At 40.1% G+C, this 26,233-nt stretch overlaps 1 protein-coding gene across 1 annotated transcript in view; it reads left to right on the top strand.

Annotated features, from left to right (window-relative positions):
* The window catches only part of RYR2 (ryanodine receptor 2), a gene marked incomplete at its 5' end in the record, with an annotated part of 557,937 nt that overhangs the window by 237,356 nt on the left and 294,348 nt on the right, over positions 1-26,233 (top strand). Inside the window, 4 exon segments of the mRNA NM_001082757.1 lie at positions 1,202-1,394; positions 3,174-3,390; positions 5,124-5,228; positions 11,911-12,014. Coding sequence (NP_001076226.1) covers positions 1,202-1,394; positions 3,174-3,390; positions 5,124-5,228; positions 11,911-12,014 — 619 coding nt within the window.

Below are 26,233 nucleotides of genomic sequence, written 5' to 3'. Positions count from 1 at the left end.
GTTAATAAAAATTTTAAAAACAGTTAAAGAAGAAACCAAGCAAAAATCTTTTATGAAAAAAGCTCAATTGTAAAATAAAAGCAAACCAATTGGCATATAGTTGTCTTACAATAAGCAATGCACTACAGGAATGAAGAATCCTGTATTCAGCTTTCACTATGGAAATATATTTTCATTTTGATTTTAGAAAACAGGAAGGACATAGTATTTGAAAAAGGGGCTGGCATGAAGTACTAGTTGTGTATGAGACTAAGTAACTTGTAAGCCATTAATTTAATCATCATAGCAATTCCATAAGAAGTCAAAGATCAGAGGGGGTAAGTAATTTACTGATGATCACACTTCTAGGTGTTAAGTTACCTATTCAATGTTTTGAACTATTAGTTCTGTTACTCAAGTTCATCTTTTTATTGATTGAATAAGATGAAATGAACAGTATTATTTTTTTAAAAGTCCTTTGTTTTCATAGTTTCCTTTATTTTTCTACCATACTCCTCTACCCCGCTCTTATTTATACAGATGTTTTCCTGGAGATTTTTATCAGACATCATTATATTATCTTCCATATAACATAATGCAGATGATTTCTGCCTCAAATACTATCCAACTACAGTCAGACATTTCTATATATCAGTAGGTCTATTTTCTAATCAAATGGCAGCCTGACTCTTGAAAAAAAGACATTTTTATATGGAAAGTGTTTTTTTCAAAGATTCACTTATTTATTTGAAAGAGCTGCAAAGAGAGAGAAGGAGAGGCAGAGAGAGAGAGAGAGAGGTCTTCCATCCGCTGGTTTACTCCCCAGTTGGCCACAATGGCTAGAGCTGTGCCGATCTGAAGCCAGGAGCCAGGAGCTTCCTCTGGGTCTCCCACGTGGGTGCAGGGTCCCAAGGACTTGGGCCATCTTCCCCTGTTTTCCCAGGCCGTAGCAGAAAGCAGGATTGGAAGTGGAGCAGCCAAGACTTGAACCGGTGCCCATATGGGATGCTGGCACTGCAGGTGGCGACTTTACCCACTACACCACAGAGCTGGCCCCAAATGGAAAGTTTAATGTGTCACATTAATTTGCATTTAAGATTCATTGCATTCTAGTGTTGTGCATTAATTTGTCACTACCTATTCATATTTTTAATGTTGGCTCTGAATATGATTCTCTGAGATAAAAGATATTTTACCTTTCTTAATGTTTTCCCCCCACCAGGTTGCATTGCACGTACTGTTAGCTCACCAAACCAACATCTGTTGAGAACTGATGACGTCATCAGTTGCTGTTTAGATCTAAGCGCCCCAAGCATCTCATTCCGAATTAATGGACAACCCGTTCAAGGAATGTTTGAGAATTTCAACATCGATGGTCTCTTCTTTCCAGTTGTTAGTTTCTCTGCAGGAATCAAGTTAGTATGTTTGTTTTCTGGCTCGTTCCCCTTCTTACTTCCACTTCCACAGAAGACTGTGCTGCAGTCTCCCCACTTCTCTAGCTTTGGGTTCTCCCTCCTGGGGGTCTGTCCACAGGACATCTTGCCTCCCTTTGAAGGAAGAGTTAAGGCTCACCCACAGGAGGGCTCTGTCCCCACACTCCACTCACTGGATGTGGGCAGTCTACAACATTCCCTCAGACACAGGTTTTGAAGTACTTAGCTCTGTTGTTCAAGTTCATCTTTTTTATATATTGAATAAGATGAAATGAACAGTGTTGTTGTTTTAAAATCCCTTATTTTCATTACGTTTCCTGTTTTTTTTTTTTTTTTCCCACCATAGTTCTCTACCCAACTCCAGACTCTCATTTCTAGAGAAACAAAACGTCCTCTTTGTTGAATGGGTCCAATGACTGCTTTATTCCTGCTGATTATTTGTTTATTATCACTATTATTTTTGTTAAAAAAGAGTATTTACAGTAATAATCCATAGTTACAAAAACACCCTACTGAAGAAGGGACAGAGTAATAATGAAATGGTAACTCTCTATGTACTATTACATTTTCTGGTGTATTTATACAAAATATCTTTTTTTCTACAAGCTTCTAGGATGTTATCAAGAGTTAGTTTTTTCTCATTTTTTATTCTTTGCTCTTTATTTTATTTTACTTAGTTATATTTGGCCTGCATCTGAAATATACATTAGATAAAGAATTACAAGGAAATGATAAATCAAGTTTTTTTTTTTTTTTTTTTTTTTTGACAGGCAGAGTGGACAGTGAGAGAGAGAGACAGAGAGAAAGGTCTTCCTTTGCTGTTGGTTCACCCTCCAATGGCCGCCGCGACCAGCGCGCTGCGGCCGGCACACCGCGCTGATCCGATGGCAGGAGCCAGGTGCTTCTCCTGGTCTCCCATGGGGTGCAGGGCCCAAGGACTTGGGCCATTCTCCACTGCACTCCCTAGCCACAGCAGAGAGCTGGCCTGGAAGAGGGGCAACCGGGACAGAATCTGGTGCCCCGACCGGAACTAGAACCCGGTGTGCCAGCGCCGCAAGGTGGAGGATTAGCCTAGTGAGCTGCGGTGCCAGCCAAATTTGAGTTTTTTCTTATAAGCTTAGAGTCCCAAGATATTCAAGTAAGAGTGTTGTGTAGTAGAACTAAGATCAACATATTTTAATTAAATAATGTGATGTATAAAACATTTTAGTATGTCCATATTTTGTTGCTGATGAAATTGGTAAACAGTAAGAAGTAAGGTTCCTTGGCCTTCGTTATCAAATGGAAGTGACATCTGAATCTGCTTTAAGGAATTTTATTAGGAAATTGAGCACTGCAAAGTGTTTTTCCTCACATGTAGTCTACAGTATAGGGTGGAACAGATATGCTCTTTATTTGATGATTTCTTGGGCACATTAGTACATTAAATCATCAGTTTCTTGGGATATGCATTTTATTCTCCTAGAAATTGGATGCATTTGCTTTTCATTGCCTTTCCAGTGAAGGACAAACCTTCACTCATCCATGAACTTAATTCAATCAGATTTTCTCTTTTGATTGATATCATGCCCTCATATTTTATATTTTATAGTTAGAGGTTCATAAATTTTAAGGTGATGCTATTGTAGTAGTACTTAGGGGGGAAATGTGGCTTCTGATAAAGCTGATTTTGTACTAATGATGTTTTCTGATGGTTTTATTAGTTAGAAAACCTTTATGGTCACCAGTTATATTATTGACTTTGACATACATCCTTCTCAGGGTGCGCTTTCTGCTCGGGGGGCGACATGGAGAGTTCAAGTTTCTTCCTCCACCTGGCTATGCTCCTTGTTATGAAGCTGTTCTGCCAAAAGAAAAGTTGAAAGTGGAACACAGCCGAGAATACAAGCAAGAAAGAACTTACACACGAGACCTGCTTGGCCCCACAGTTTCTTTAACACAAGCCGCCTTCACGCCAATCCCTGTGGATACCAGCCAGGTATAGAAATTGGTGCTCAGGGCACCTGTTCATTTTGTACCCATTCTAACAGACAGGGTTTCAGACTTGAACTGCAACCCCAGAGATGCATTTTGCAGCAATATAATTATGTGTGTGATTGAAAGTTGAAACGAGTCTTATAAAATGATCCTTACTTTTACTATGTGCATTGTCTGTTTTTTGTCCCTTTCTTTTTTTTTTTTTTTTTTTTTTTTTGACAGGCAGAGTGGACAGTGAGAGAGAGAGACAGAGAGAAAGGTCATCCTTTGCCATTGGTTCACCCTCCAATGGCCGCCGCGGCTGGTGCACTGCAGCCGGCACACTGCTGCCGGCGTACCGCGCTGATCTGACGGCAGGAGCCAGGTGCTTATCCTGGTCTCCCATGGGGTGCAGGGCCCAAGGATTTGGGCCATCCTCCACTGCACTCCCTGGCCACACAGAGAGCTGGCCTAGAAGAAGGGCAACCGGGACAGAATCTGGTGCCCCAACCGGAACTAGAACCCGGTGTGGCGGCGCCGCAAGGCAGAGGATTAGCCTAGTGAGCTGCGGCGCTGGCCTCTATTCTACTTTTTTAAAAGGACTTGTCCCAACCCAGTAAGTTGGTCATGTAATGCACAAATGTGTACAACCTGAAGTTTTGAAAACACTATTCTGATTGTCCTTAAAATTTTATTTAATGGAATCCTGGGGTTGTCAATAAGTTGAACATTTTTATATTTTGATGGTGAAACAACTTCAATGAAGTTGCTTAGATATTTATCAGTTTTCAAAAATCCGAGGCTTATTTCTATAGTCTGAAGCTACCAGGCTATAAAACCTTCAGTTGTTTAAAAATCAGTTATTTAGCTCATACTGCTTGTTTCTTTGTGTTGACTGTTTATATTACATAGTTAAAATAAACATGTAAGCATTATTGATGGCTAACATTCAGGTTGTATTGGTCATTGATGAAAGATGGCAAAGCCTGAATAGTGGTATTTCAGTTCAGTAGGAAACATTGGTAAGATAGAAATCAGCAATTGGCTTATGCAGTGGTAGCACATGGAGGATTACCTACCATTAAGATAACCTCTACTGTTTCTGGGAACGTAAGTCGTGACAGCCTGCTCCCCATGGAAATGCTACCTCATCAGCAGACTTCATATTTGTTTGCCTGCACTGTTTGTTGAGGGACTACTTGTTGTCTCAAGATATAAACAACCAGCTCTGCACCTTGTAAACCATTTTGTGTCCCTTCCTTTTAATGCTAATATATAAAGATTAGTGTCTTTGTGGCTTATATTTTGAAGTCACTAAAAGTAACGGTACAGGTAAGGAAAAACATAAATCCTTCAATCAGACATTTACAGGCTCCAAGAGCCAAGGGATCATAATTAGACGCTGAAATGCCTCAATCCTGCCCTATGGATACTGGCCAGGGTGTGTAAGAATCTCTGAAGTGATTTCTCTTTTTAAATGATGCACACTTTGCTAATTGTCCTATATCCTTCAACATTTTCCACTTGTCCTTAGTAACACTCCATTGACTTTGTTAAAGCATTTACTTGGAAACTTAAGTTGTCAAAAAAGTGCCAAAATTATCTATAAAATGTCATGAAATGATTATATTATTCTATTTCAGTGGTTTATGAGACAGTTTTTAGTTTATTTGGATTCATAGTGAAGATAGTTGGTGCCACATATATTGCATTTGTTTCTGATGTGTGTTTTCTTTTTCTGTTTTTAAATTTTAGATTGTGTTGCCTCCTCACCTAGAAAGGATAAGAGAAAAACTTGCAGAGAATATCCATGAACTTTGGGTTATGAATAAAATTGAGCTCGGCTGGCAGTATGGTCCGGTACATAGTTTTGAAATTTGTTTCCAGATTCTGTTAATACATCTTCCTGAAAACATAAATTTCTCTTCCTCATCTTGTTACGGTGACATCAATCAGTCAGATTGATTTTTCTTCTCTACACATTAGTTTTTATGCAGCTTTTCTTCACTAGAGTGACTGACATTATTGGCTGAGCCATTGAAGGATGGCTTAGTTGCCTAGACAATTGAAGAGGTATCAGTCTTTAGGCTGAAAGTTGCATTTTTAAATCATGGTTAACGTAGACATTGATTTACAAGCTAATTTTTACAATAAATCAGTGAAACTGCAAGTGAAGACTGAAGTGAAAAGAAGCAAGTCAGGTTGCTTTTCTCTGTGTCATTCTGTTAGTCTTAATCGTATGTAGCAGCAGCAGACCTCTGAGCAAAAGTTCACAGTTTCACTGATAGAAGACAGGCTGAGAAATAATAAGTTTTCCAATGATTAATTGCTAAATATTTTAGTTGACAATTTGTCAATAAAACTTACATAGAAAAAACAGCAGTCTATATATTCCGGCTACATCATATACTCATTTTAGGCAGGACAATGGTAATGTTTTTATTTCTGTAATATTATTATTCTAAGTATCCCTAGAAGCTGTGATAATTTTCTTATACCTGCTTGAATATAGAAATTAATGTATTCACCCAAGTTGTAGGTTATTGCATTGAGCTCTGAATAAAGAACATTTATTATTCATATTTGTAGTAAAACCACATGATAATCCACACTGCTTGAATTTGATACACATGCAGAGAGTGGAATACTATTCAGCCTTAAAAACAGAATAAAATCCTGTCATTTGCACCAAAACTGATGGGACTAGAGAAAATCGTGTTAAATGAAGTCAGACACAGAAAAACAAGTGTTAAATGTTTCCCCTCATATGTGGAGCCTTAGAAAAAAAACTCAACCTGAACACAGAATATTGATTACTAGAAGCTGGGAGGAGTGGGTGGGAGAGAGGAAATTTGGACAAAAGTGTATAGAGGAAGCTGGGTGTGGTTCATTAATTGCAACAAATGCACCAATATAAGATGTAATTTTAAACAGTGATGGATAGTACTTTGCATTCTCATATACATGCTCACATCCTGATTAGTAGGTTTCATTATGATTTCAGCACACTGGGTTATGTGTTGTTATTTCAGTTTTTCTGGTACTGGGAGCTGGAGTTTGTGCCTAGGCAAAGTCAGTGGCTGGTAAGTAGCAGCCAAGGACTGGATTTTCAGGCTTGTGGTTCAGCACTCTTGCAGTCTATAAACTTGCTGACGCATAGCCAGAAAAGAGGTTCCTTTCATTAACTAAATAATGGTTAGACGTTTGTCACATCAGCAAGAGCTTAGTACTGATGTAGTTTTATGCTGCATCCTTTGACTCTTAAAAGTTGAGGGCATGTATATGTGCTAAATAAGACTAACATTCTTAATGAAAATTAGGAGGAGGAAAGATGTGTGAATGTGTACATAGTCCATTGCCAGGAAAATTATAGACAAAATTAATCACGTGTTTTAAGATGAGGAAAGAAAAATGATGCTAAGAAGATTTAAAAAATTTATGTAAGAAAACAATCAACCAACCACCAAACCCCATATTGTAACACCAACTGTTTTACTTGTATTGTGCTCAATTAAGATGATCTCCACTACAAACAAACACCTAAGAATCACCTAAATGATTAGGTCTTGCAGAAAAATCTGTTTTGTTTCTTCTTTAAAGTCTGGGAAACATATGAGGTGTCATTATTATCTATTCCTCCGGTTAAATTCAGCTCAGTCTAATATCGTATATTCTATCCCTGCTATGTTCAGAGAACTCCAAGGGTCCGGGGCTGTGGCATATTGGGTAAAGCTGCCACCTTCAGCCCTAGCATCCCATATGGGTGCTGATTTGAGTCCCTGCTGCTTGACTTCCAATCCAGCTCCCTGCTAATACACCTGGGAAAACAGCAGAAGATGGTCCAAGTGCCTGGGCCCCTGCACCCTTGCTGGGGACCCGGAAGAAGCTCCTGGCTTCAGTCTGGCCCAGTCCTGGATGTTGTAACCATTTGGAGAGTGAGCCAGCAGATAGACGCCTTCTCTGTCTTTGCTTCTGCCTCTCCCTCTCTGTAACTATACCTTTCAAATAAATAAATGAATAAATTAAAAAAAAAAACTCTGAGTTTCCAGATACTGAAAGAGAATACAGAACCCCCAGGCTGTCCAGGCTACAGTGGCCTGAAGGTGTCCTTTGTGTAGTCTGAGAATTGAAGCAACAATGGCCTGTATGTTCCTCCAGGGGAGAGGCTGAGCCCTGGGCCTGCTTGTGGCACCTGCACCTTTTCTAGTGCAAGGAAAGTGCTTAATAAATATTTGCTGATGAAATGAAGCCGTTGTTTTCTCAAGGCCCCTCTGGGCAAGCACAGCTCCAGATTCCGATATCAGCAGGTCAGAAACTGGGGAGGGTCGCAAAGTGACTAGTGAGGAGATTTCACATCATTCTTCACTTAATATATGACTTGCATCCTGCTGCTTTTTGAGGATTTCCCTAGAATTCCTTTTAGATGAGTAGCTAACAATCATTGACTGTATGTTCTCCATTCGCCAACACTAGGGTATGTTCCTAGTTAATTTCATGAATTTGTCAGCATTTTTCTTGAAAATTTGTTTATTTGAAAGTCAGAGAGAGAGGAAGATTGAGAGCGATCTTCTATCTGGTTCACTCCCCAAATGGCTACAATGGCTAGGGCTGGGCCAGACCAAAGCCAGGAGCTAGGAGCTTCATCTTGTGCCGGGGCCTGAGCACTTGAGCCATCTTCTGCTGCTCTCTAGGTACGTTAGCAGGAAGCTGGAACAGAAGTGGAGCAGCTGGAACTTGAACCAGTAACCCATATAGGTGCTGTAGATAGCAGCTTAACTGACTATGCCACAGCACTGGCGCTGACTTTGAAATAAAGTTTTAAAGTATTCCAGTGCATTTTTCTCTGGAGTAATTTACTATTAGCTGTCTAGCATGTTTGTTGTTTTTCAAATAAGTTATGGTTTCTTTGGTATATATGAGTGTATTTTAAAAAGTTAATGGAGGGGCCAGCGCCATGGCTCACTGGGCTAATCCTCCGCCTGTGGCACCGGCATCCCATGTTGGCGCCAGGTTCTAGTCCCGGCTGCTCCTCTTCCAGTCCAGCTCTCCGCTGTGGGCTGGGAAGGCAGTGGAGGATGGCCCAAGTGCTAGGGTGCCTGCACCCACATGGGAGACCAGGAGGAAGCACCTGGCTCCTGCCTATGTGGCCGCATACTCACCTCTACGCCCCTGCACCACAGAACCTTTTTTCAGTACTACTACTCAGGAGAGGGTAAATACTAGGTCTGATGTATGAGGGATGAGTTCAAGGTGGCTCCCAATCAGAGAGCAGGACCATAAGACAGGCAAAAGAATCAGCAGAGGTGGAAGAACAGGACTTGCTTAGCAGAGCCTTGCATGAGGACTGAAAAAAAGGTGCTGTGGTGCAAGGGCATAGAGGTGAGTATGTGGCCACATAGGCAGGAATGCTGTTTAGGAGGGAGGTGATATGTTTCTGTGTATGAATTAGGTTGTATGGAAGAGCAGTGAGCCTGAGGCAGGGGCAAGGTAGGGAGGGGGTGCAGGTGCCACAGGTAAGAAGTCATGAGATTCTTATGTTTTAAGATTTGTTTGTTTATTTTAAAGTCAGAGTTGTATAGGGAGAGGGATAGACAGAGATCTTTAAACCACTTGTTCACTCCCCAGATGGCCACAATGGCCAGGGCTGAGCCAGCCCAAAGCCAGGAGCCTAGAGCCTCAAGCAGGTGAATGGCAGGGGCCCAAACATTTGGGCCATTAGCAGGGGGATAGATCAGAAGTGGAACAGCGGAAACAGGAACTGGTCCATATGGAATGCTGGCATTTCAGGCGGCAGCTTTACTTGCTACAGCTTTACTTGCTACATTTACTTGATGGCCCAGGAGGTCTTAAGTTTTGCAGCTCTGTGCCTAACAGTGCAGATGGAGAGACACCATTACAGAAAATATTTCTACCTTCAAGTTGTGGGGAGCAACTCGGACTAGACTAAGTTACTGGAATTAAGACTTATTCTATGCATCTGCTCTCCCACAATATGGCGCTGGGAGAGAAGAAAACAGCTTCTACACAGCTGCCTCCAGTTCAGCCAATAAACTGTAGGACTTGCTCCTGATTGGAGGAGAGCAGCGTACTCGGCGTGTGGGCAGCCGAGTTGGGATTGGTGGAAGAGGACTATATAGGAGGAGAGAGACGGCATGCACCAGGAACATCTAAGGGGAACATCTAAGGGGAACACCTGTGCAGCCCCTGAGAGAGCCGGCCGGCGGTGTGCCGCTCCCCTGCGGAAGTGGGGAATGTGGCAGGGGGAACCGCCCTTCCACGGAGGTGGAAGGGACAGTAGCCACCCCGGGAAGAACCAGCAGCAAACCCGGGGAGGGCCGAGCAGACGAAAGAACAGCGCAGGGTCCTGTGTCGTTCCTCCATGAAGAGGGGGAGCGACATAATGGTGCCGTGACTCGGATATGAAGCCTAGGCAGGGTTTAGTGTCGTTCCTCCACGAAGAGGGGGAGCGACACAAGTATGGGATATGGTAGAAGAGGAAAGGAAATCAAACAGATTTCTGGCTTTAGTTTGGGTGCTTTTTGAGGATCGTGCTGATAGTTTTTTTCCCCCCACTATGGTACAGGGAATACAGGAGAGGTAGAGATACATAAATGAGGAGAAAATGCATTCACTTTTAAGTTTAGAATTCAGGGTTAGAGATTTAGAATTCAGAGTTAAATTTTGTAACTCTTTTTCATTTGTATAGTTATACATTTAAATAAGTCTTTGTAACACATAGTTTTGTTTAAATTATGTTAGTTAAGTTTGCCAGAAAGAAAGGGATAAATAGGATATTTTTAGGATTCTCACTCATGTCCGCATACTTCTTGTGGCTGTTATAGAACCTGGTAATTATTCCCATGGAGTCATTTGTTTTGCAGCAGCATATGCCTTCATGTAGATGTGACTGTGGAAGCAATGCCTATGTAATTTAGGCCTCCAAGAAGATTAAAAATGTAACTACAAATTCAAGGACAGAGAACATCTTTCTCATTAATTTACTCCTAAAATCTTGAACGTAGGTTAGTGTGGTTGCTGATGCGTTTAGCCTTCCATATTTGTGGGTTCTGCATCTACAAATTCAGCCAACTGCCCATCAAAAATATTCAAAACAAAATGCATTTGTAAAGAGGATGGACAGGCTGGCGCCGCGGCTCAATAGGCTAATCCTCCGCCTTGCGGTGCCGACATACCGGGTTCTAGTTCTGGTCGGGGCACCAAATTCTGTCCCGGTTGCCCCTCTTCCAGGCCAGCTCTCTGCTGTGGCCCAGGAGCGCAGTGGAGGATGGCTCAACTGCTTGGGCCCTGCACCCCATGGGAGACCAAGAGAAGCACCTGGCTCCTGCCATCGGATCAGCGTGGTGCGCCGGCCACAGTGTGCCGGCCGCGGCGGCCATTGGAGGGTGAACCAATGGCAAAGGAAGACCTTTCTCTCTGTCTCTCTCTCTCACTGTCCACTCTGCCTGTCAAAAAATAAAAATAAAAAAAAAAGATGGACAGAGTTCTTTTTTCTCATCTGTATTCCCTAAAAATACAGCGCAATGACAATCTACATAGCAGTGACATTGTGTTTGGAATTATAATACAGAAATGATTAGAGTGTATGGGAGGGTTTACAAAGGCTATATGCAATCTCCACATCATTTTCTACTAGAGACATGAGCATCCGTGGAGTTTTGTATCTCTAGGAGGTTTTGTAACCAATCTACTCTAGATACTTTTGGACAATTTTATATACTTTGAAGGGCTAATGTGGAAAAATATTTGATTTATGCTAACTGACTTTGTTAAAATAGTGGAATGATTTGTGACAGCAAGAGGTAACTCATAGAGGATGTGTTTGTATCAGTCACTCATGTCATTAATGTCTAATTAGTTTGGCACACAACAAAAATGAATACAAATTAATACTAAAATGTTACCATAGCTTTTTATACAAAACTCATTTCAGTTCATAAAACACTTAGTGAATGTCCATGACTTGCCACACATGTTGTAGGTGTTTGGAGTATGTAAGAAACAGAACCAAAAACAACAAAATACAAAAGAAACCGAAATCCTTGCTTCTTTGAACTTACCATCTAGTTAGAGGTGGAAGACAATAATCACATAAAAAAATAATCACATAAAAATGACAGTCTGTGAGAAGGTGGTAAGGATTAGGGGCAAAAAAGGGAGGGTGGGGAGACTAGCATATTAAGAAGGTAGTGTGAACCTCATTGAGGAAGTGAGATTTGCATGAATGCTGGAAGGAGCTAAGTGAGCCAACATGTTGTTGTCCATGGCAGAAGGCTAAGGAAGCTGAGGCAGTGCCAAATAGATGCCAACAGGGAACACAGAGAGTGACAGCCTTTCCCACTGACCTCCACTGTCAGCTGTGCTGGAAGTCACAGGAGCAGCTCTACTGGGGCTATGATCTGGGTTTTCCCTCTGATTTTCTACCTCTACCTTCCTACCTCCATGTTTGACCACAAGGTTGACTTAGCATTGTTAGTGTCTGACATGGGAGACTATTAAATGCCAATTTGCTGTCTTGTTTCAGGTTAGAGATGACAATAAGAGACAACACCCGTGTCTGGTGGAGTTCTCCAAGTTGCCTGAACAGGAACGCAATTATAATTTACAGATGTCACTTGAGACCTTGAAGTAAGTGTCTTCACATTTTCTACTTGACAACTTGCCTTACCTGAAAAAAACAAACAAACAAACAAACAAACAAAAAAAGAGATTGATGTTATACTTAAATTCAGTTGGGATTTATTTTAATTCCACTGGAACTTTCCATAACGCATAAGTAGACTGGATCAGAATTTATTTGGAATTAGATTTTGACACTATTGTGTCTACATCTGCATTTTCCAAAAGGTATCCTCCTGGAGTTTGTGGATATTACAGAATGTTACTGTTCTGTGATTCAATATAATATTACTCAGGATGTGAGCCAGAGAGCAGGGACCAGGGTCAATCATAATTATTACTGGCTTGTCATACAATAAGTGAAGATGTTAAATGTTGGGTCCAGCGTTGTGGCATAGTGGGTTAAGCTGCTGCCTTTAGTGCTAGCATCCCTTATAAACACTGATTCAAGTCCTGGCAGGTCCACTTCCAACACAGCTCCTTGCTAATATACTGGGCAATAGCAGTGGAGGATGACCTAAGTGCTTGGGTCCGTGCACTCACATGGGAGACCTGGAGTAAACTCCTGGCTCCTGGCTTTTGACCATTTAAGAAGTGTTCGAACAGATGGAGGATCTCTCCCTATCTCTCTACCCCTCTCTCTGTAACTCTACCTTTCAAATAAATACATCTTTAAAAATATTGAAAATCAGTAATTTTAAAAATATGCATTAAATGTTTAGGAAGGTTTATACCGATTTCAGGGAGCTATTTGATATTTGTCACATCTACTAAATAAAATGTAGACTCATCTCTTATATGTCCTCATTTTGAAAATTCACTTTATCTAATAGTTTTATCAGAGAATCATGATTTAATGGATATTAAATGAAAATTAGATCTTTACCAACAATATTTTGAGAAGCACTGATCTAATACATTTATATGATGATGAATTAAAACAGTTAAATAAGTTTGTTAGTTTGTTTTGATGGCTTTTTCAGAACTTTAATATGTTACTGTATACTGTGAATCTCTAAAATGATCCCTGTTAAATATAAGAGTGGGAATAAGAGAGGGAGGAGATGTACAATTTGGGACATGCTCAATCAGACTTGATTCCAATACAATCCCATCAAGGTGGCATGTACCAATGCCATCTCACTAGTCCAAGTGATTGATTTTAGTTCACAATTGATCATAATGATAGGTCTAAGAGTCAAAGGGATCACACAAACAAGACTAGTGTCTGCTTATACTAACTGATAGAATCAAAAAGGGAGAGAATGGCCCAACATGGGAAGCGGGATACACAGCAGACTTATAGAATGGCAGATGGCCTAAACAGCACTCTAGCCTCAGACTCAGCCCTTAAGGCATTCGGATCCAGCTGAAAAGCCCATGAGAGTATTTTAGGCATGGAAAGCCAAGACACTCTGGCAAAAACAAACAAACAACTAAGTGAAAGATCTCTGCGAGTGAGATTGAGATCCCAGTGGAAAGAACGGGGCCATCAAAGAAGGAGGTACCTTTCTCTGAAGGGAGGAGAGAACTTCCACTTTGACTATGACCCTGTCGGAATAAGATCAAAGTCGGCAAACTCAAAAGGCTTCCATAGCCTTGGCAACTCATGACTAGAGCCTAGGGAGATTACTGACACCATAAACAAGAGTGTCAAATTGTTAAGTCAACAACAGGAGTCACTGTGTACTTACTCCTCATGTAGGATCTCTGTCCTTAATGTGTTGTCCAGTGTGAAGTAATGCTATAACTAGTACTGAAACAGTATTTTACACTTTATGTTCTGTGTGGGAGCAAACTGATGAAATCTTTACTTAATATATGCTAAATATTATTCTGTATATAAAGATAATTGAAAATGAAACTTGACGTGAATGGAATGGGAGAGGGAGCGGTAGATGGGAGGGTTGCGGGTGGGAGGGAAGTTATGGGGGGAAAAAGCCATTGTAATCCATAAGCTGTACTTTGAAAATTTATGTTTACTAAATAAAAGTTAAAAAAATAAAATGAAGAAATTTGTGTTTTTACCAAAGTTATTTAACCATTGCACTCTTTCTTAGGAAATGGCTCTGGGGACCATTTCATCTGAACAACATACTTTGAAAAAAGTTAATGTAGGCTATTTTGTATTATCTTGTAAAGGGACATTTGCTTTTCAGTGATTTTTTTGTTGGCTGATTTCTTGAATTTACCCCTTACCTTTGCAGATGGAATGATGGGACTAACACAGAATAAAGGAAGGAATATATTTTCAAATTTTAATATAGAAAAGTTCAGAAAATATTTTTGAAGGCCTGTAACTTTGTCCCTTTTGCAATCTTGATGTCTTATATTTTTCTTCCCTCCCTCCCTTCATTTGAATGTCAGAGTTACAGAGATAAAGTGAGAGAGAGAGAGAGATCTTCCATCCACTGGTTCACTCCCCAGATGGCTGCAATGGCCAGGACTAGGCTGAAGCCAGATGCTTCTTCTGGGACTCCCATGTGGGTGGCAGGTGTCCAATCTTTGCTGCTTTTCCAGTCCATTACCAGGGAGCTGCATGGGAAACCGAGCAGCTGGGACACAAACAGGGGCCTGCATCACAGCTGGCAGCTCTAAACACTATGCAACAATGCAACCTCCCCTCTCTTCCCACCTCTCATGTCTTATATAACTGAATTTTTCCAAATAGGTCACCTATGCTAATACAGTTTTATAGTAGCTATGAAACAATACCTTTGTCCTTTTGGTTTGTCTTAGTTTTGTTAAAAGTAAGGAGTTGTTTCCATCAAATCCAGATCATCAAACTTAAGAACTGTTTCAGATTTTAGTATTTGAATGCAGTTATAAATTCTTGAAGATGGAGATTAATTATTATAGAAGTAAATAAAAGAAGCAGAGAGTGAGTTTAAGTTTTACTAATAACTTAAAGAAAGAAGTAGTACATACAAATCAAGTAAATTGAGAACCTCTTTAAGGTAGAAAATGATGAGATTTGCTTGTAATGAATAATGCAAAATTATTGCCATGGCCAAGGTACTTGTACAAGGGTACTTCAACAGGTCTAGGAGAGAATGGAATGAAAAGATGTATATTTTGTTGCAAAAATATTGAAATCCATGCAGTGGATATTCCACAAACTTTTTCAAAACCCTCCATGTGCATGGAATATCCCATCGACATAAACTTATCTCTTAATTCCATTTTCCACAAACTTTTTGAAATGCCTTTATATTCAGTGTCTCATCTTTCTTTGTGACTGTGAGGCTTGTATATATGGCTTACTAATTCACAGTGCTCATTATTTTCCCATTGTTTACAACCAGGTCACGATTTAACATAGTGCAGTTAAATTTGCAGCGCATTCCACATCATTGTAGTGATTGATAGGGATGCCAGCTACTGCGAAGTGCATTCCCTGGAGTTTAGAAATCTCCTATTTGCATTTACTATGTTGAGTCTTAGACTTCTGCATGTAATCCAGTCTTGTTCCTTACAGCTACTTGTGGTTTGTTTGACTAATCATCAAACTCTGTGTATCCTGTGATGAATGCTAATGATTCTTTCTATGAGCTAATTCATAACATTTCTTTGTTGATATTTCTTATAGCTAAGTAGTATATATTTAAATGGTTTTAGGATGAACTGATGCCATCTATTTCTTCAAAAGCCAAATCAGAAGGGAAAAGCACACCTTACTCAAAATTCAAACTTTGTTCAATTCCAGTAGTTTAGAGGAAGCACAGTATATTCTTTCTCTGTTTCCTTTGTTCTCTAATTTTCTTGGCAGGTAAAAGCCCAGCCTCTGGGGATGAATAGTCTAGTAAAGCAATTTTACTGCATGACTCAGCTTTTCTAACCTTAGATTTCTTTCCCCTTGGTAAAATGGGGATCAAAATGTATCTACTTCATAGAAATAAGGAGGAGGAAAATGGTAGAATATTGATAAAGTCTGTTGTACCATGTGTCTGAGAGAGGGAGTATGTATATAGTCTTTAATTTTTAAAGTGTGTGTTTGTTTTTATTTGTTGGGGGGAGGGTAGAAGAGAGAGAGAGAGACAGAGAACTCCCATTCGCTGGTCATCTGATTCATGCCCTGCATGAACCTGCAATGGTCAGGTCTTGGCCAGGCTGAAGCTGGGGCCAAGGAACCCAGTCTGGGTCTCCTACATAGAAGGCAGAGACCCAGCTACTTGAGCCATTACCTATACCTAGCAAGGTCTGCACTGACAGGAGTTGGAAGTAGAAGGGGAGCCAGAACTCAAACCCAGGGACTCCAATGTGGACTGCAGGCATCACAAGGGGCATTTTACATACTACACCAAATGCCCACCCCTGTTTATTTTATGATATATTATGGCAGAAATTGACATCTTTATCATTTAAATCCTGAGAGTTGCCAAATAACAGATAAACAAATTATATTGCATTATCTCTCATTTCTGGTTGAGTGGTGATTTAATAAGAATGAATTTTTGATGCATTTTCTGTGATTTTCCAACATGTAAATTATTGTCAAAGTCACCTTACTTTAGACTTGGATTATCATTTGTGAATTGCACAGTACTGCACAATTCTTACACCCTGTTTAAAAACAGTGCAGCTTGTTAAAGCATGCCTGCCACATGTCACCAAATGTGCCAGTGTTACTAAAGTTTTCATTTCTGGTTGGATTTTCAGTCCATACAATGTTTTTCAAATTCCAGATAATAATTTCTGCATAAATCATGTTTTAGAAATTCATGTTATGATATTTATTCATTGTGAGATGTACTTGCATACAATGTTTCTTTATAAATTAACAAAATTATAGTGAAAATTCAATGAAATTATTTTTGCCAAATATTTTTTCCTTTTTTTTAGAAAATATTTTATGCATTTATTTTTTATTTTTTAGAAATATATCTAATGGTATGTGTGGTGAGGACTACTTTATTTATTTATTTATTTTGACAAGCAGAGTTAGACGGTGAGAAAGAGAGACAGCGAGAAAGGTCTTCCTTTCCGTTGGTTCACCCCCCCCCCCCTCAAATGGCTGCTATGGCCTGCACGCTGCGCCAATCCGAAGCCAGGAGCCAGGTGCTTCCTCCTGGTCTCCCATGCGAAGGAAGGGCCCAAGGACCTGGGCCATCCTCCACTGCCTTCCCTGGCCACAGCAGAGAGCTGGACTGGAAGAAGAGCAACCTGGACAGAATCTGGTGCCCCGACCAGGACTAGAACCCAGGGTGCTGGCACCACAGGTGGAGGATTAGCCTAATGAGCCGTGGCACTGGCCTATTTTATGCATTTATTTAACAGGTATTCAAAACTTGATGGGAAATGTACACAAAAAATTATCAAGGATTTTGGGCCGGCGCCGCGGCTCACTAGGCTAATCTTCCACCTGCGGCACCAGCACCCTGGGTTCTAGTCCTGGTCGGGACGCCAGATTCTGTCTCGGTTGCTCCTCTTCCAGTCCAGCTCTCTGCTGTGGCACAGGAGTGCAGTGGAGGATGGCCCAGGTCCTTGGTCCCTGTACCCGCATGGGAGACCAGGAGGAAGCACCTGGCTCCTGGCTTCGGATTGGCGCAGCGCACTGGCCACAACGTGCTGGCTGTAGAGGCCACTTGGGGGGTAAACCAACAGTAAAAGGAAGACCTTTCTCTCTGTCTTTCTCTTTCTCTCTCACTGTCTAAATCTGCCTGTCAAAAAGAAAAAAAAAGTAAAATTATCAAGGATTTCAAAGTTCTTTTGTACTAAAATAAAGTTTTCTGTTTTTGGATGTACTCTTACATGGTGGAAGAGTAGGGAAGAGGATTAAGATCATAGGAACAGTGAGTATGACACTTGGATAGAATCCCATATCCTCATGAGGGTGTGCAGGACCTGAAGGATTTGACATCTCCTATTTCTCAGCACGTCTTATACCCCTGTTCTGCTTGTTTCTTGTGTTCTAGCCCCCATGGTCTCTTTCCTCCAATGAGTGAAACTTTTTAATGTCTCACCTGCTCTGTTTCTTTTGTTTAGAAAGATCTTTGGCTCACTCTTTGATAGATTATTCCGTACATATCCCTCAAGTATTATTTCTTATTCCTCTATCGTAATCTCCCAGCCAATGGTTCCTCCTCTCTTGTAATACCTTATAGAATGTTTATAACCTCCCCAATATTACTTTCTGAATTTATTTGATATTTATTTTTTTCAACTACATGCTGATGAATGAAGACAGGGACTTTGATTTTCTTTAAGATTTAATTTTTCAGGACATTGTTAGGTTCCCAACAAAATTGAAAATATAGAGACATCCTAAATACTCTGTCCCCATGTGTATAGCTGCCCTCATTATTAATATCTGCCACAAGAGAGGTAAAACATGATTTGTTTTAACTCAACACTGTACTCATATACCTAGCCTTAACATAGTATCCAATACTGGACATTTTCTCAAATACCAAGGTGCTTGAATATTGAAAAGGTACCTCAAGTTTCTGATTTTTTTTTATCTTTTCCAATCGCATGCTTCTTTCAGTTTTCCTCTCTTATGGCATCAAATGCCCCTGCACACAGAACACAGACCAGATGTCTAGGTGTTATCTGTGATGTTTCCTTTTCCCCTACCCATGATTTTCTTTTTTAAAAAAAGCTCATCAATTTTTATTTTTGTAAGGGAGGGAGAGATAGAGGGATGGAGGCAGGAAGGGAAAGAGGAAAAGAAAGAGGAAAGGAAAGAGGGGAAAAAGAGAGAGGGGGAGAGAGCGAGAGACAGACAGAGAAAGAGACAGAAAGATCTTCCATCTACGGATTCACTCCCCTAAATTCCTGCTACAGCTAGGGATGGGCCAGGCCAAAATCAGGAACCAGGAAATCAGTCTGGGTCCCCCATGTGAGAGACAAGAATCCAACTACTTGAGCCATCACTTGAAACCTTTTAGGATGTGAATTAACGGTAAGTTGAAATTGGAAACAGAGCTGGAACTCAAACCTAGGGACATACATATGGGGTGTGGGTGTTCAAGTGGAATGTTAACTGCTGCATAGCAGGTTAAGATACTACCTTGGCTTCTTGCTTTCTTGATTGTATTTTTAAAGCTTTTATTTAATGAATGCAAATTTCATAGGTACAATTTGAGGAATATAGTGGTTTTTCCCTCCCCCCAAATGCCCACCCTCTCACCCCCATCCCATCCCACCTACATCTCCCTCTTCCATGTCATTCTTCATTAAGTTTCATTTTTAATTAACTTGATATACAGAAGACCCACTCTGTATAAAGTAAATATTTCAAAAGTTTGCACCCACACACATACACACACAACGAATAAAGTACTGTTTGAGAACAAGTTTTGCAGTTAATTCTCATAGTACAGCTCATTAAGGACAGAGGTCCTACATGTGGAGTAGTGTACAGTGACTTCTATTGTTAATTCAGCAATTAACACTCTTATTTATGGTGTCAGTGGTCACCTGAGGCTCTTGCCATGAGCTGCTAAGGCTTTGGAAGCCTTCTGTGACCACAAACACCATCAGTATTTAGACAAGGCCATAAGCAAAGTGGAAGTTCTCTCTCCTTCCTTCAGATCAAAGGAACTGTTCTTTGATGTCCCCTTCTTTCCACTGGGGTTTCACTTACAGAGATCCTTCATGTAGGATATTATTTGCCACAGTATCTTGGCTTCCCATGTCCAAAATGCTCTCATGGGCCTTTCAGCCAGATCTGAATGCCCTAAGGATTGATTCTGAGGTCAGAGTGTTACTTAAAGCGATTGACATTCTATGAGTATACTGTGTGGGCTGCTTCCCATGTTGGACATTCCATCTTTTAAATTCTATTATTATTACCAGGCACTTAATGCAATTTATCTGGACTATTTAATACTTAATCCTATCTATATGTTCACTTTAACACTTAATATGATCACTTTAACCATTAAGATGGCATTTTTTTTTTTGACAGGCAGAGTGGAAAGTGAGAGAGAGACAGAGAGAAAGGTCTTCCTTTTGCCTGCCGTTGGTTCACCCTCCAATGGCCGCTGTGGCCGGCGCATCACACTGATCCGAAGCCAGGAGCCAGGTGCTTCTCCTGGTCTCCCATGGGGTGCAGGGCCCAAGGACTTGGGCCATCCTCCACTGCCCTCCCGGGCCATAGCAGAGAGCTGGCCTGGAAGAGGGGCAACCAGGACAGAATCCAGTGCCCCGACCGGGACTAGAACCCAGTGTGCCGGCGCCGCAAGGCGGAGGATTAGCCTAGTGAGCCATGGCGCCGGCCAAGATGACATTTTTAATACAAATTTTAATGGGATTTAGAGTCCCATGACAAGTTTTTATACTGTACCCTTAGAAGTAAGTCCATAGGACTGTATGCAGAACTATAGAGCTATATAGTTACAAACTTTCTCCTTGCTCTTTTATTCCCCCTCTTTATTTTTTACTGAGATCTAATTTCAATGGACTTTATATGCATGATTAACTCTGTTAAGTAAAGAGTTCATATAATATGAAGAAGACAAAAAAATTGAAAATAAAAATAGAAAATTGTTCCTCAACAGTCAAGATGAGGGCTATTCAAGTTATTGCCTCTCAAAGTGTCAATTTCATTTCTACAGCTTTCGTTTTAGGTGTGCTATTAGTTCTCACAGATCAGAGAGAACATATGGTATTTGACACTTTGGGACTGGCTTATTTCACCAAGTATGAAGTTTTCCAGATTGATCCATTTTGTTGCAAATGACCAGATTTTTTTTTACTGCTGTGTAATATTCCATAGTGTACATATCCCACAATTTCTTTATCTAGCTTTTGGTTGATGGGCATTTGGAGTCCCATGACAAGTTTTTAAACTGTACCTTTAGATGGCCTTTGTTTCATGTGCATTTAGGTTGATTCCATGTCTTAGCTATTGTGAATTGAGCTGCAATAAACTTGGAGGTGCATACAGCACTTTTATTTACTGATTTCATTTCCATTGGGTAAATTCTCAGGAGTGGATGGTTGGGTCATATGGTAGGTCTATATTCAGGTTTTTGAGGTATCTCCATATTGTCTTCCATAGTGGCTTTACCAGTTTACATTCCCACCAGCAGTGGATTAGGGTACCTTTTTCCCCACATCCTCACCAGCATTTGCTGTTTCTTGATTTCTGTATGAGAGCTATTCTAACTGGGTTGAGGTGAAACCTCATTGTGGTTTTGATTTGCATTTCCCTGACAGCTAGTAATCCTGAACATTTTTTCATGTGTCTGTTGGCCATTTGGATTTCCTCTTTTGAAGAATGTCTATTTAGGTCCTTGGCCCAATTCTTAAGTAGGTTGTTTGTTTTGCTGTTGTGGAATTTCTTTTTTTTTATCTATGCCTGAAATACTCTCATGGGCTTTTCAGCTGGATCTACATGCCTTAAGGGCTAATTCTGAGGCCAGAGTGCTGTTTAGGACATCCTCCATTCTATGAGTCTGCTGTGTATCTCGCTTCCCATTTTGGATCGTTCTCTCCCTTTTTTATTCTATCAGTTAATATTTGCAGATACTAGTCTTGTTTATGTGATCCTTTTGGCTCTTAGTCCTATCATTATGATCAATTGTGAACAAAAATTGATCACTTGGACTAGTGAGATGGCATTGGTACATGCCACCTTGATGGGATTGAATTGGAGTCCCCTGGTATGTTTCTAACTCTACCGTTTGGGGCAAGTCAGCTTGAGCATGTCCCAAACTGCACATTTCTTCCCTCTCTTATTCCCACTCTTATATTTACCAGCAATCACTTTTCAGTTAAGTTTCAACACTTAAGAATAACTGTGTATTGATTACAGCATACAACCAAAAGTATTAAGTAGAACAAACATAAAAAATACTAAGAGGGATAACATTCAGTTGTTCATCAACAGTCAGGGAAGGGCTGATCAAGTCACTGTTTCTCATAGTGTTCATTTCACTTTAACAGGTTTCCTTTTTGGTGCTCGGTTAGTTGTCACTGATCAGGGAGAACAAGTGGTATTTGTCCCTTTGGGATTGGCTTATTTCACTCAGCATAATGTTTTCCAAATTCCTAACAGGGATCACTTTTCAGTTAAAATTTAAACACCTAAGAACAATTGTGTGTTAATTACAGAGTTCAACCAATGGTACTAGAACAAAAAAACATACTAAAATGGATAAAGTATTACATTGTACATCAACCGTCAGGACAAGAGCTGATCAAGTCACTGTTTCTCATAGTGTCCATTTCACTTTAACAGGTTTCCCCTTTGGTGCTCAGTTAGTTGTCGCCGATCAGGGGGAACATATGATATTTGTCCCTTTGGGACTGGCTTAATTCACTCAGCATGATGCTTTCCAGACTTCTCCATCTTGTTGCAAATGACTGGGTTTCATTGTTTTTGACTGCTGTATAGTATTCTATAGAGTACATGTCCCATAATTTCTTTATCCAGTCTACTGTTGATGGGCATTTGGGTTGGTTCCAGGTCTTAGCTATTGTGAATTGAGCTGCAATAAACATTAATGTGCAGACAGCTTTTTTGTTTGCCAATTTAATTTCCTCTGGGTAAATTCCAAGGAGTGAGATGGCTGGGTTGAATGGTAAGGTTATGTTCAGGTTTCTGAGGAATCTCCAGATTGGCTTCCATAGTGGCTTAACCAGTTTGCATTCCCACCAACAGTGGGTTAGTGCCCTTTTTCCCTACATCCTCTCCAGCATCTGTTGTTGGTAGATTTCTGTATGTGAGCTATTCTAACTGGGGTGAGGTGAAACCTCATTGTGGTTTTGATTTGCATTTCCCTGATTGCTAGTGATCTTGAACATTTTTTCATGTGTCTGTTGGCCATTTGTATTTCCTGTTTTGAAAAATGTTTATTGAGGTCCCTGGCCCATCTCTTGAGTGGGTTGTTTGTTTTGATGTTGTGGAGTTTCTTGATCTCATTGTAGATTCTGGTTATCAACCCTTTATCTGTTGCGTAGTTTGCAAATATTTTTTCCCATTCTGTTAGTTGCTTCTTCACTTTCCTGACTGTTTCTTTTGAAGTACAGAAACTTCTCAGTTTGATGCTATCCCAAATGTTAATTTTGGCTTTGACTGCCTGTGCTTCTGGGGTGTTTTCCAAGAAGTCTTTGCCAGTACCTATATCTTTCAGTGTTTCTCCAATGCTCTCTAATAATTTCATGGTGTCGGGTCGTAGATTTAAGTCTTTAATCCATGTTGAGTGAATTTTTGTGTAAGGTGAAAGGTAGGGGTCTTGCTTCATGATTCTGCACATGGAGATCCAATTTTCCCAGCACCATTTATTGAATAGACTGTCCTTACTCCAGGGATTGGTTTTGGATCCGTGATCAAATATGAGTTGGCTGTAGATGTCTGTATTGATTTCTGGTGTTTCTATTCTGTTCCATTGGTCTATCCATCTGTTTCTGTACCAGTACCATGCTGTTTTGATAACAACTGCCCTGTAGTATGTCCTGAAATCTGGTATTGTGATGCCTCCGGCTTTGTTTTTGTTGTACAAGATTGCTTTAGCTATTCGAGGTCTCCTGCATCTCCATATGAATTTCAGCATCATTTTTTCCAGATCTGAGAAGAAGGTCTTCGGTATCTTGATTGGTATCGCACTGAATCTATAAATTGCTTTTGTGAGAATGGATATTTTGATGATATTGATTCTTCCAATCCATGAGCATGGAACATTTTTCCATTTTTTGGTATCCTCTTTTATTTCTTTCTTTAAGGTTGTGTAATTTTCATCGTAGAGATCTTTAACATCCTTGGTTAAGTTTATTCCAAGGTATTTGATTGTTTTTGTAGCTATTGTGAATGGGATTGATCTTAGAAGTTCTTCCTCATCCATGGCATTGCCTGTGTATGCAAAGGCTGTTGATTTTTGTGCATTGATTTTATATCCTGCTACTTTGCCAAACTCTTCTATGAGTTCCAACAGTCTCTTGGTAGAGTTCTTTGGGTCCCTTAAATAAAGAATCATATCATCTGCAAAGAGGGATAGTTTGAGTTCTTCCTTCCCAATTTGTATCCCTTTAATTTCTTTTTCTTGCCTAATAGCTCTGGCTAAAACTACCAGAACTATATTGAATAGCAGTGGTGAGAGGGGGCATCCCTGTCTGGTACCAGATCTCAGTGGAAATGCTTCCAACTTTTCCCCATTCAATTGGATGTTGGCTGTGGGTTTTTCATAAATTGCTTTGATTGTATTGAGGAATGTTCCTTCCATACCCAGTTTGCTTAGAGTTTTTATCATGAAAGTGTGTTGTATTTTATCAAATGCCTTCTCAGCATCTATTGAGATAATCATATGGTTTTTCTTCTGCAGTCTGTTAATGTGGTGTATCACATTGATTGATTTGCAAATGTTGACCCATCCCTGCATACCAGGGATAAATCCCACTTGGTCTGGGTGGATGATCTTTCTGATGTGTTGTTGCATTCTATTGGCCAGAATTTTATTGAGGACTTTTGCATCTATGTTCATCAGGGATATTGGTCTGTAATTTTCTTTCAGTGCTGCATCTTTTTCCGGCTTAGGAATTAAGGTGATGCTGGCTTCACAGAAAGAATTTGGGAGGATTCCCTCTTCTTCGATTGTTCTGAATAGTTTGAGAATAAATGGAATTACTTCTTCTTTAAATGTCTGGTAGAATTCAGCAGTGAATCCATCTGGTCCTGGGCTTTTCTTTGTTGGGAGGGCCTTTATTACTGTTTCAATTTCTGTCTCAGTTATGGGTCCGTTTAGATCGTCTATGTCTTTCTGGTTCAATTTAGGTAGGTTGCATGAATCCAGGAATCTATCCATTTCTGATAGGTTTCCCTGTTTGCTGGCATACAAGTCCTTGTAGTAGTTTCTGATAATTCTTTTTATTTCTGTGGTGTCTGTTGTTACGTTTCCTTTTTCATCTCTGATTTTATTGATTTGGGTCTTTTCTCTTCTTTGTTTAGTTAGTTTTTTAGTTATTTTGTTTATTTTTTCAAAAAACCAGCTCCTCGTTTGGCTGATTTTTTGTAATGTTTTTTTTTGATTCAATCCTGTTGATTTCTTCTCTGATTTTAATTATTTCTCTTCTCCTACTAGATTTGGGTCTGGTCTGCTGCAGGTTTTCTAGATCCATGAGATGCATTGAAAGCTCATCTATTTGGTGCCTTTCCAATTTCTTGATGTAGGTCCCTATTGATATAAACTTTCCTCTTAACACTGTTTTTGCTGTATCCCATAAGTTTTGGTATGTTGTGCTGTTATCCTCATTTACTTCCAGAAAATTTTTGTTTTCTCTTTTAATTTCTTCTATGACCCATTGTTCATTCAGGAGCATGTTGTTCAATCTCCATGTGTTTGCGTATGCTCTAGGGATTCCTGAGTTGCTAATTTCCAACTTCATTCCTTTATGGTCTGAGAAGCTGCGTGGTATGATTCTAATTCTTTTGAATTTGCTGAGACTTGCTTTATGGCCTAGTATGTGGTCAATCCTAGAGAAGGTTCCATGTACTGCTGAGAAGAATGTAAATGCTTTCTGTGTAGGATGAAAGTTCTTTAGATATCTGTTAGATCCATTTGGGCTATAGTGTCGTTTAAATCTACTGTCTCCTTGTTGATCTTCTGTCCTGTTGATCTGTCTATTTCTGAGAGTGGAGTATTGAAGTCCTCCAGTACTATTGTATTGGGTCTAAGTCTCCCTTTAAGTCCCTTAACAAATATTTTAAATAAACCGGTGCCCTGTAACTAGGTGCAAATACATTGATAATCATTATATCTTCCTGTTGAATTGATCCCTTGATTATTATATAGTGTCCCTCTTTGTCTCTCCTAACAGTTTTTGTGGTAAAGTTTATGTTGTCCAATATTAAGATGGCTACGCCCGCTCTTTTTTCATTTCTGTTGGCATGGTATATCTTTTTCCAGCCTTTCACTTTCAGTCTGTATGCATCTTTCTTGGAAAGATGTGTTTCTTGTAAGCAGCAAATGGATGAGTTTTGTTCTTTAACCCAGTCAGCCAATCGGTGTCTTTTAACTGGACAGTTCAGGCTATTAACGTTCAGTGTGACTATTGATAAGTAGTAACTTTGCCCTGCCATTTGCCAAAGATATTTTCTAATATGTGTTTTGACCTTCCTGTGATCTTCTGCTGTGAGGTTTCCTTCCTTTACCTTCTTTCATATTGATGACCGTGTTTCTGTGTTTCTGTGTGTAACACATCTTTAAGCATCTTTTGCAGGGCTGGACAAATGGCGACAAATTCTTTCAATTTCTGTTTGCTGTGAAAGGTCTTTATTTCACCTT

This window comes from Oryctolagus cuniculus, chromosome 13 (genome assembly GCF_964237555.1).
Source record: "Oryctolagus cuniculus chromosome 13, mOryCun1.1, whole genome shotgun sequence".
NCBI classification, from domain to species: Eukaryota; Metazoa; Chordata; class Mammalia; order Lagomorpha; family Leporidae; genus Oryctolagus; species Oryctolagus cuniculus.
Note: the sequence above shows the minus strand (reverse complement) of the source record. Positions and strands in the feature narration are given on the sequence as shown.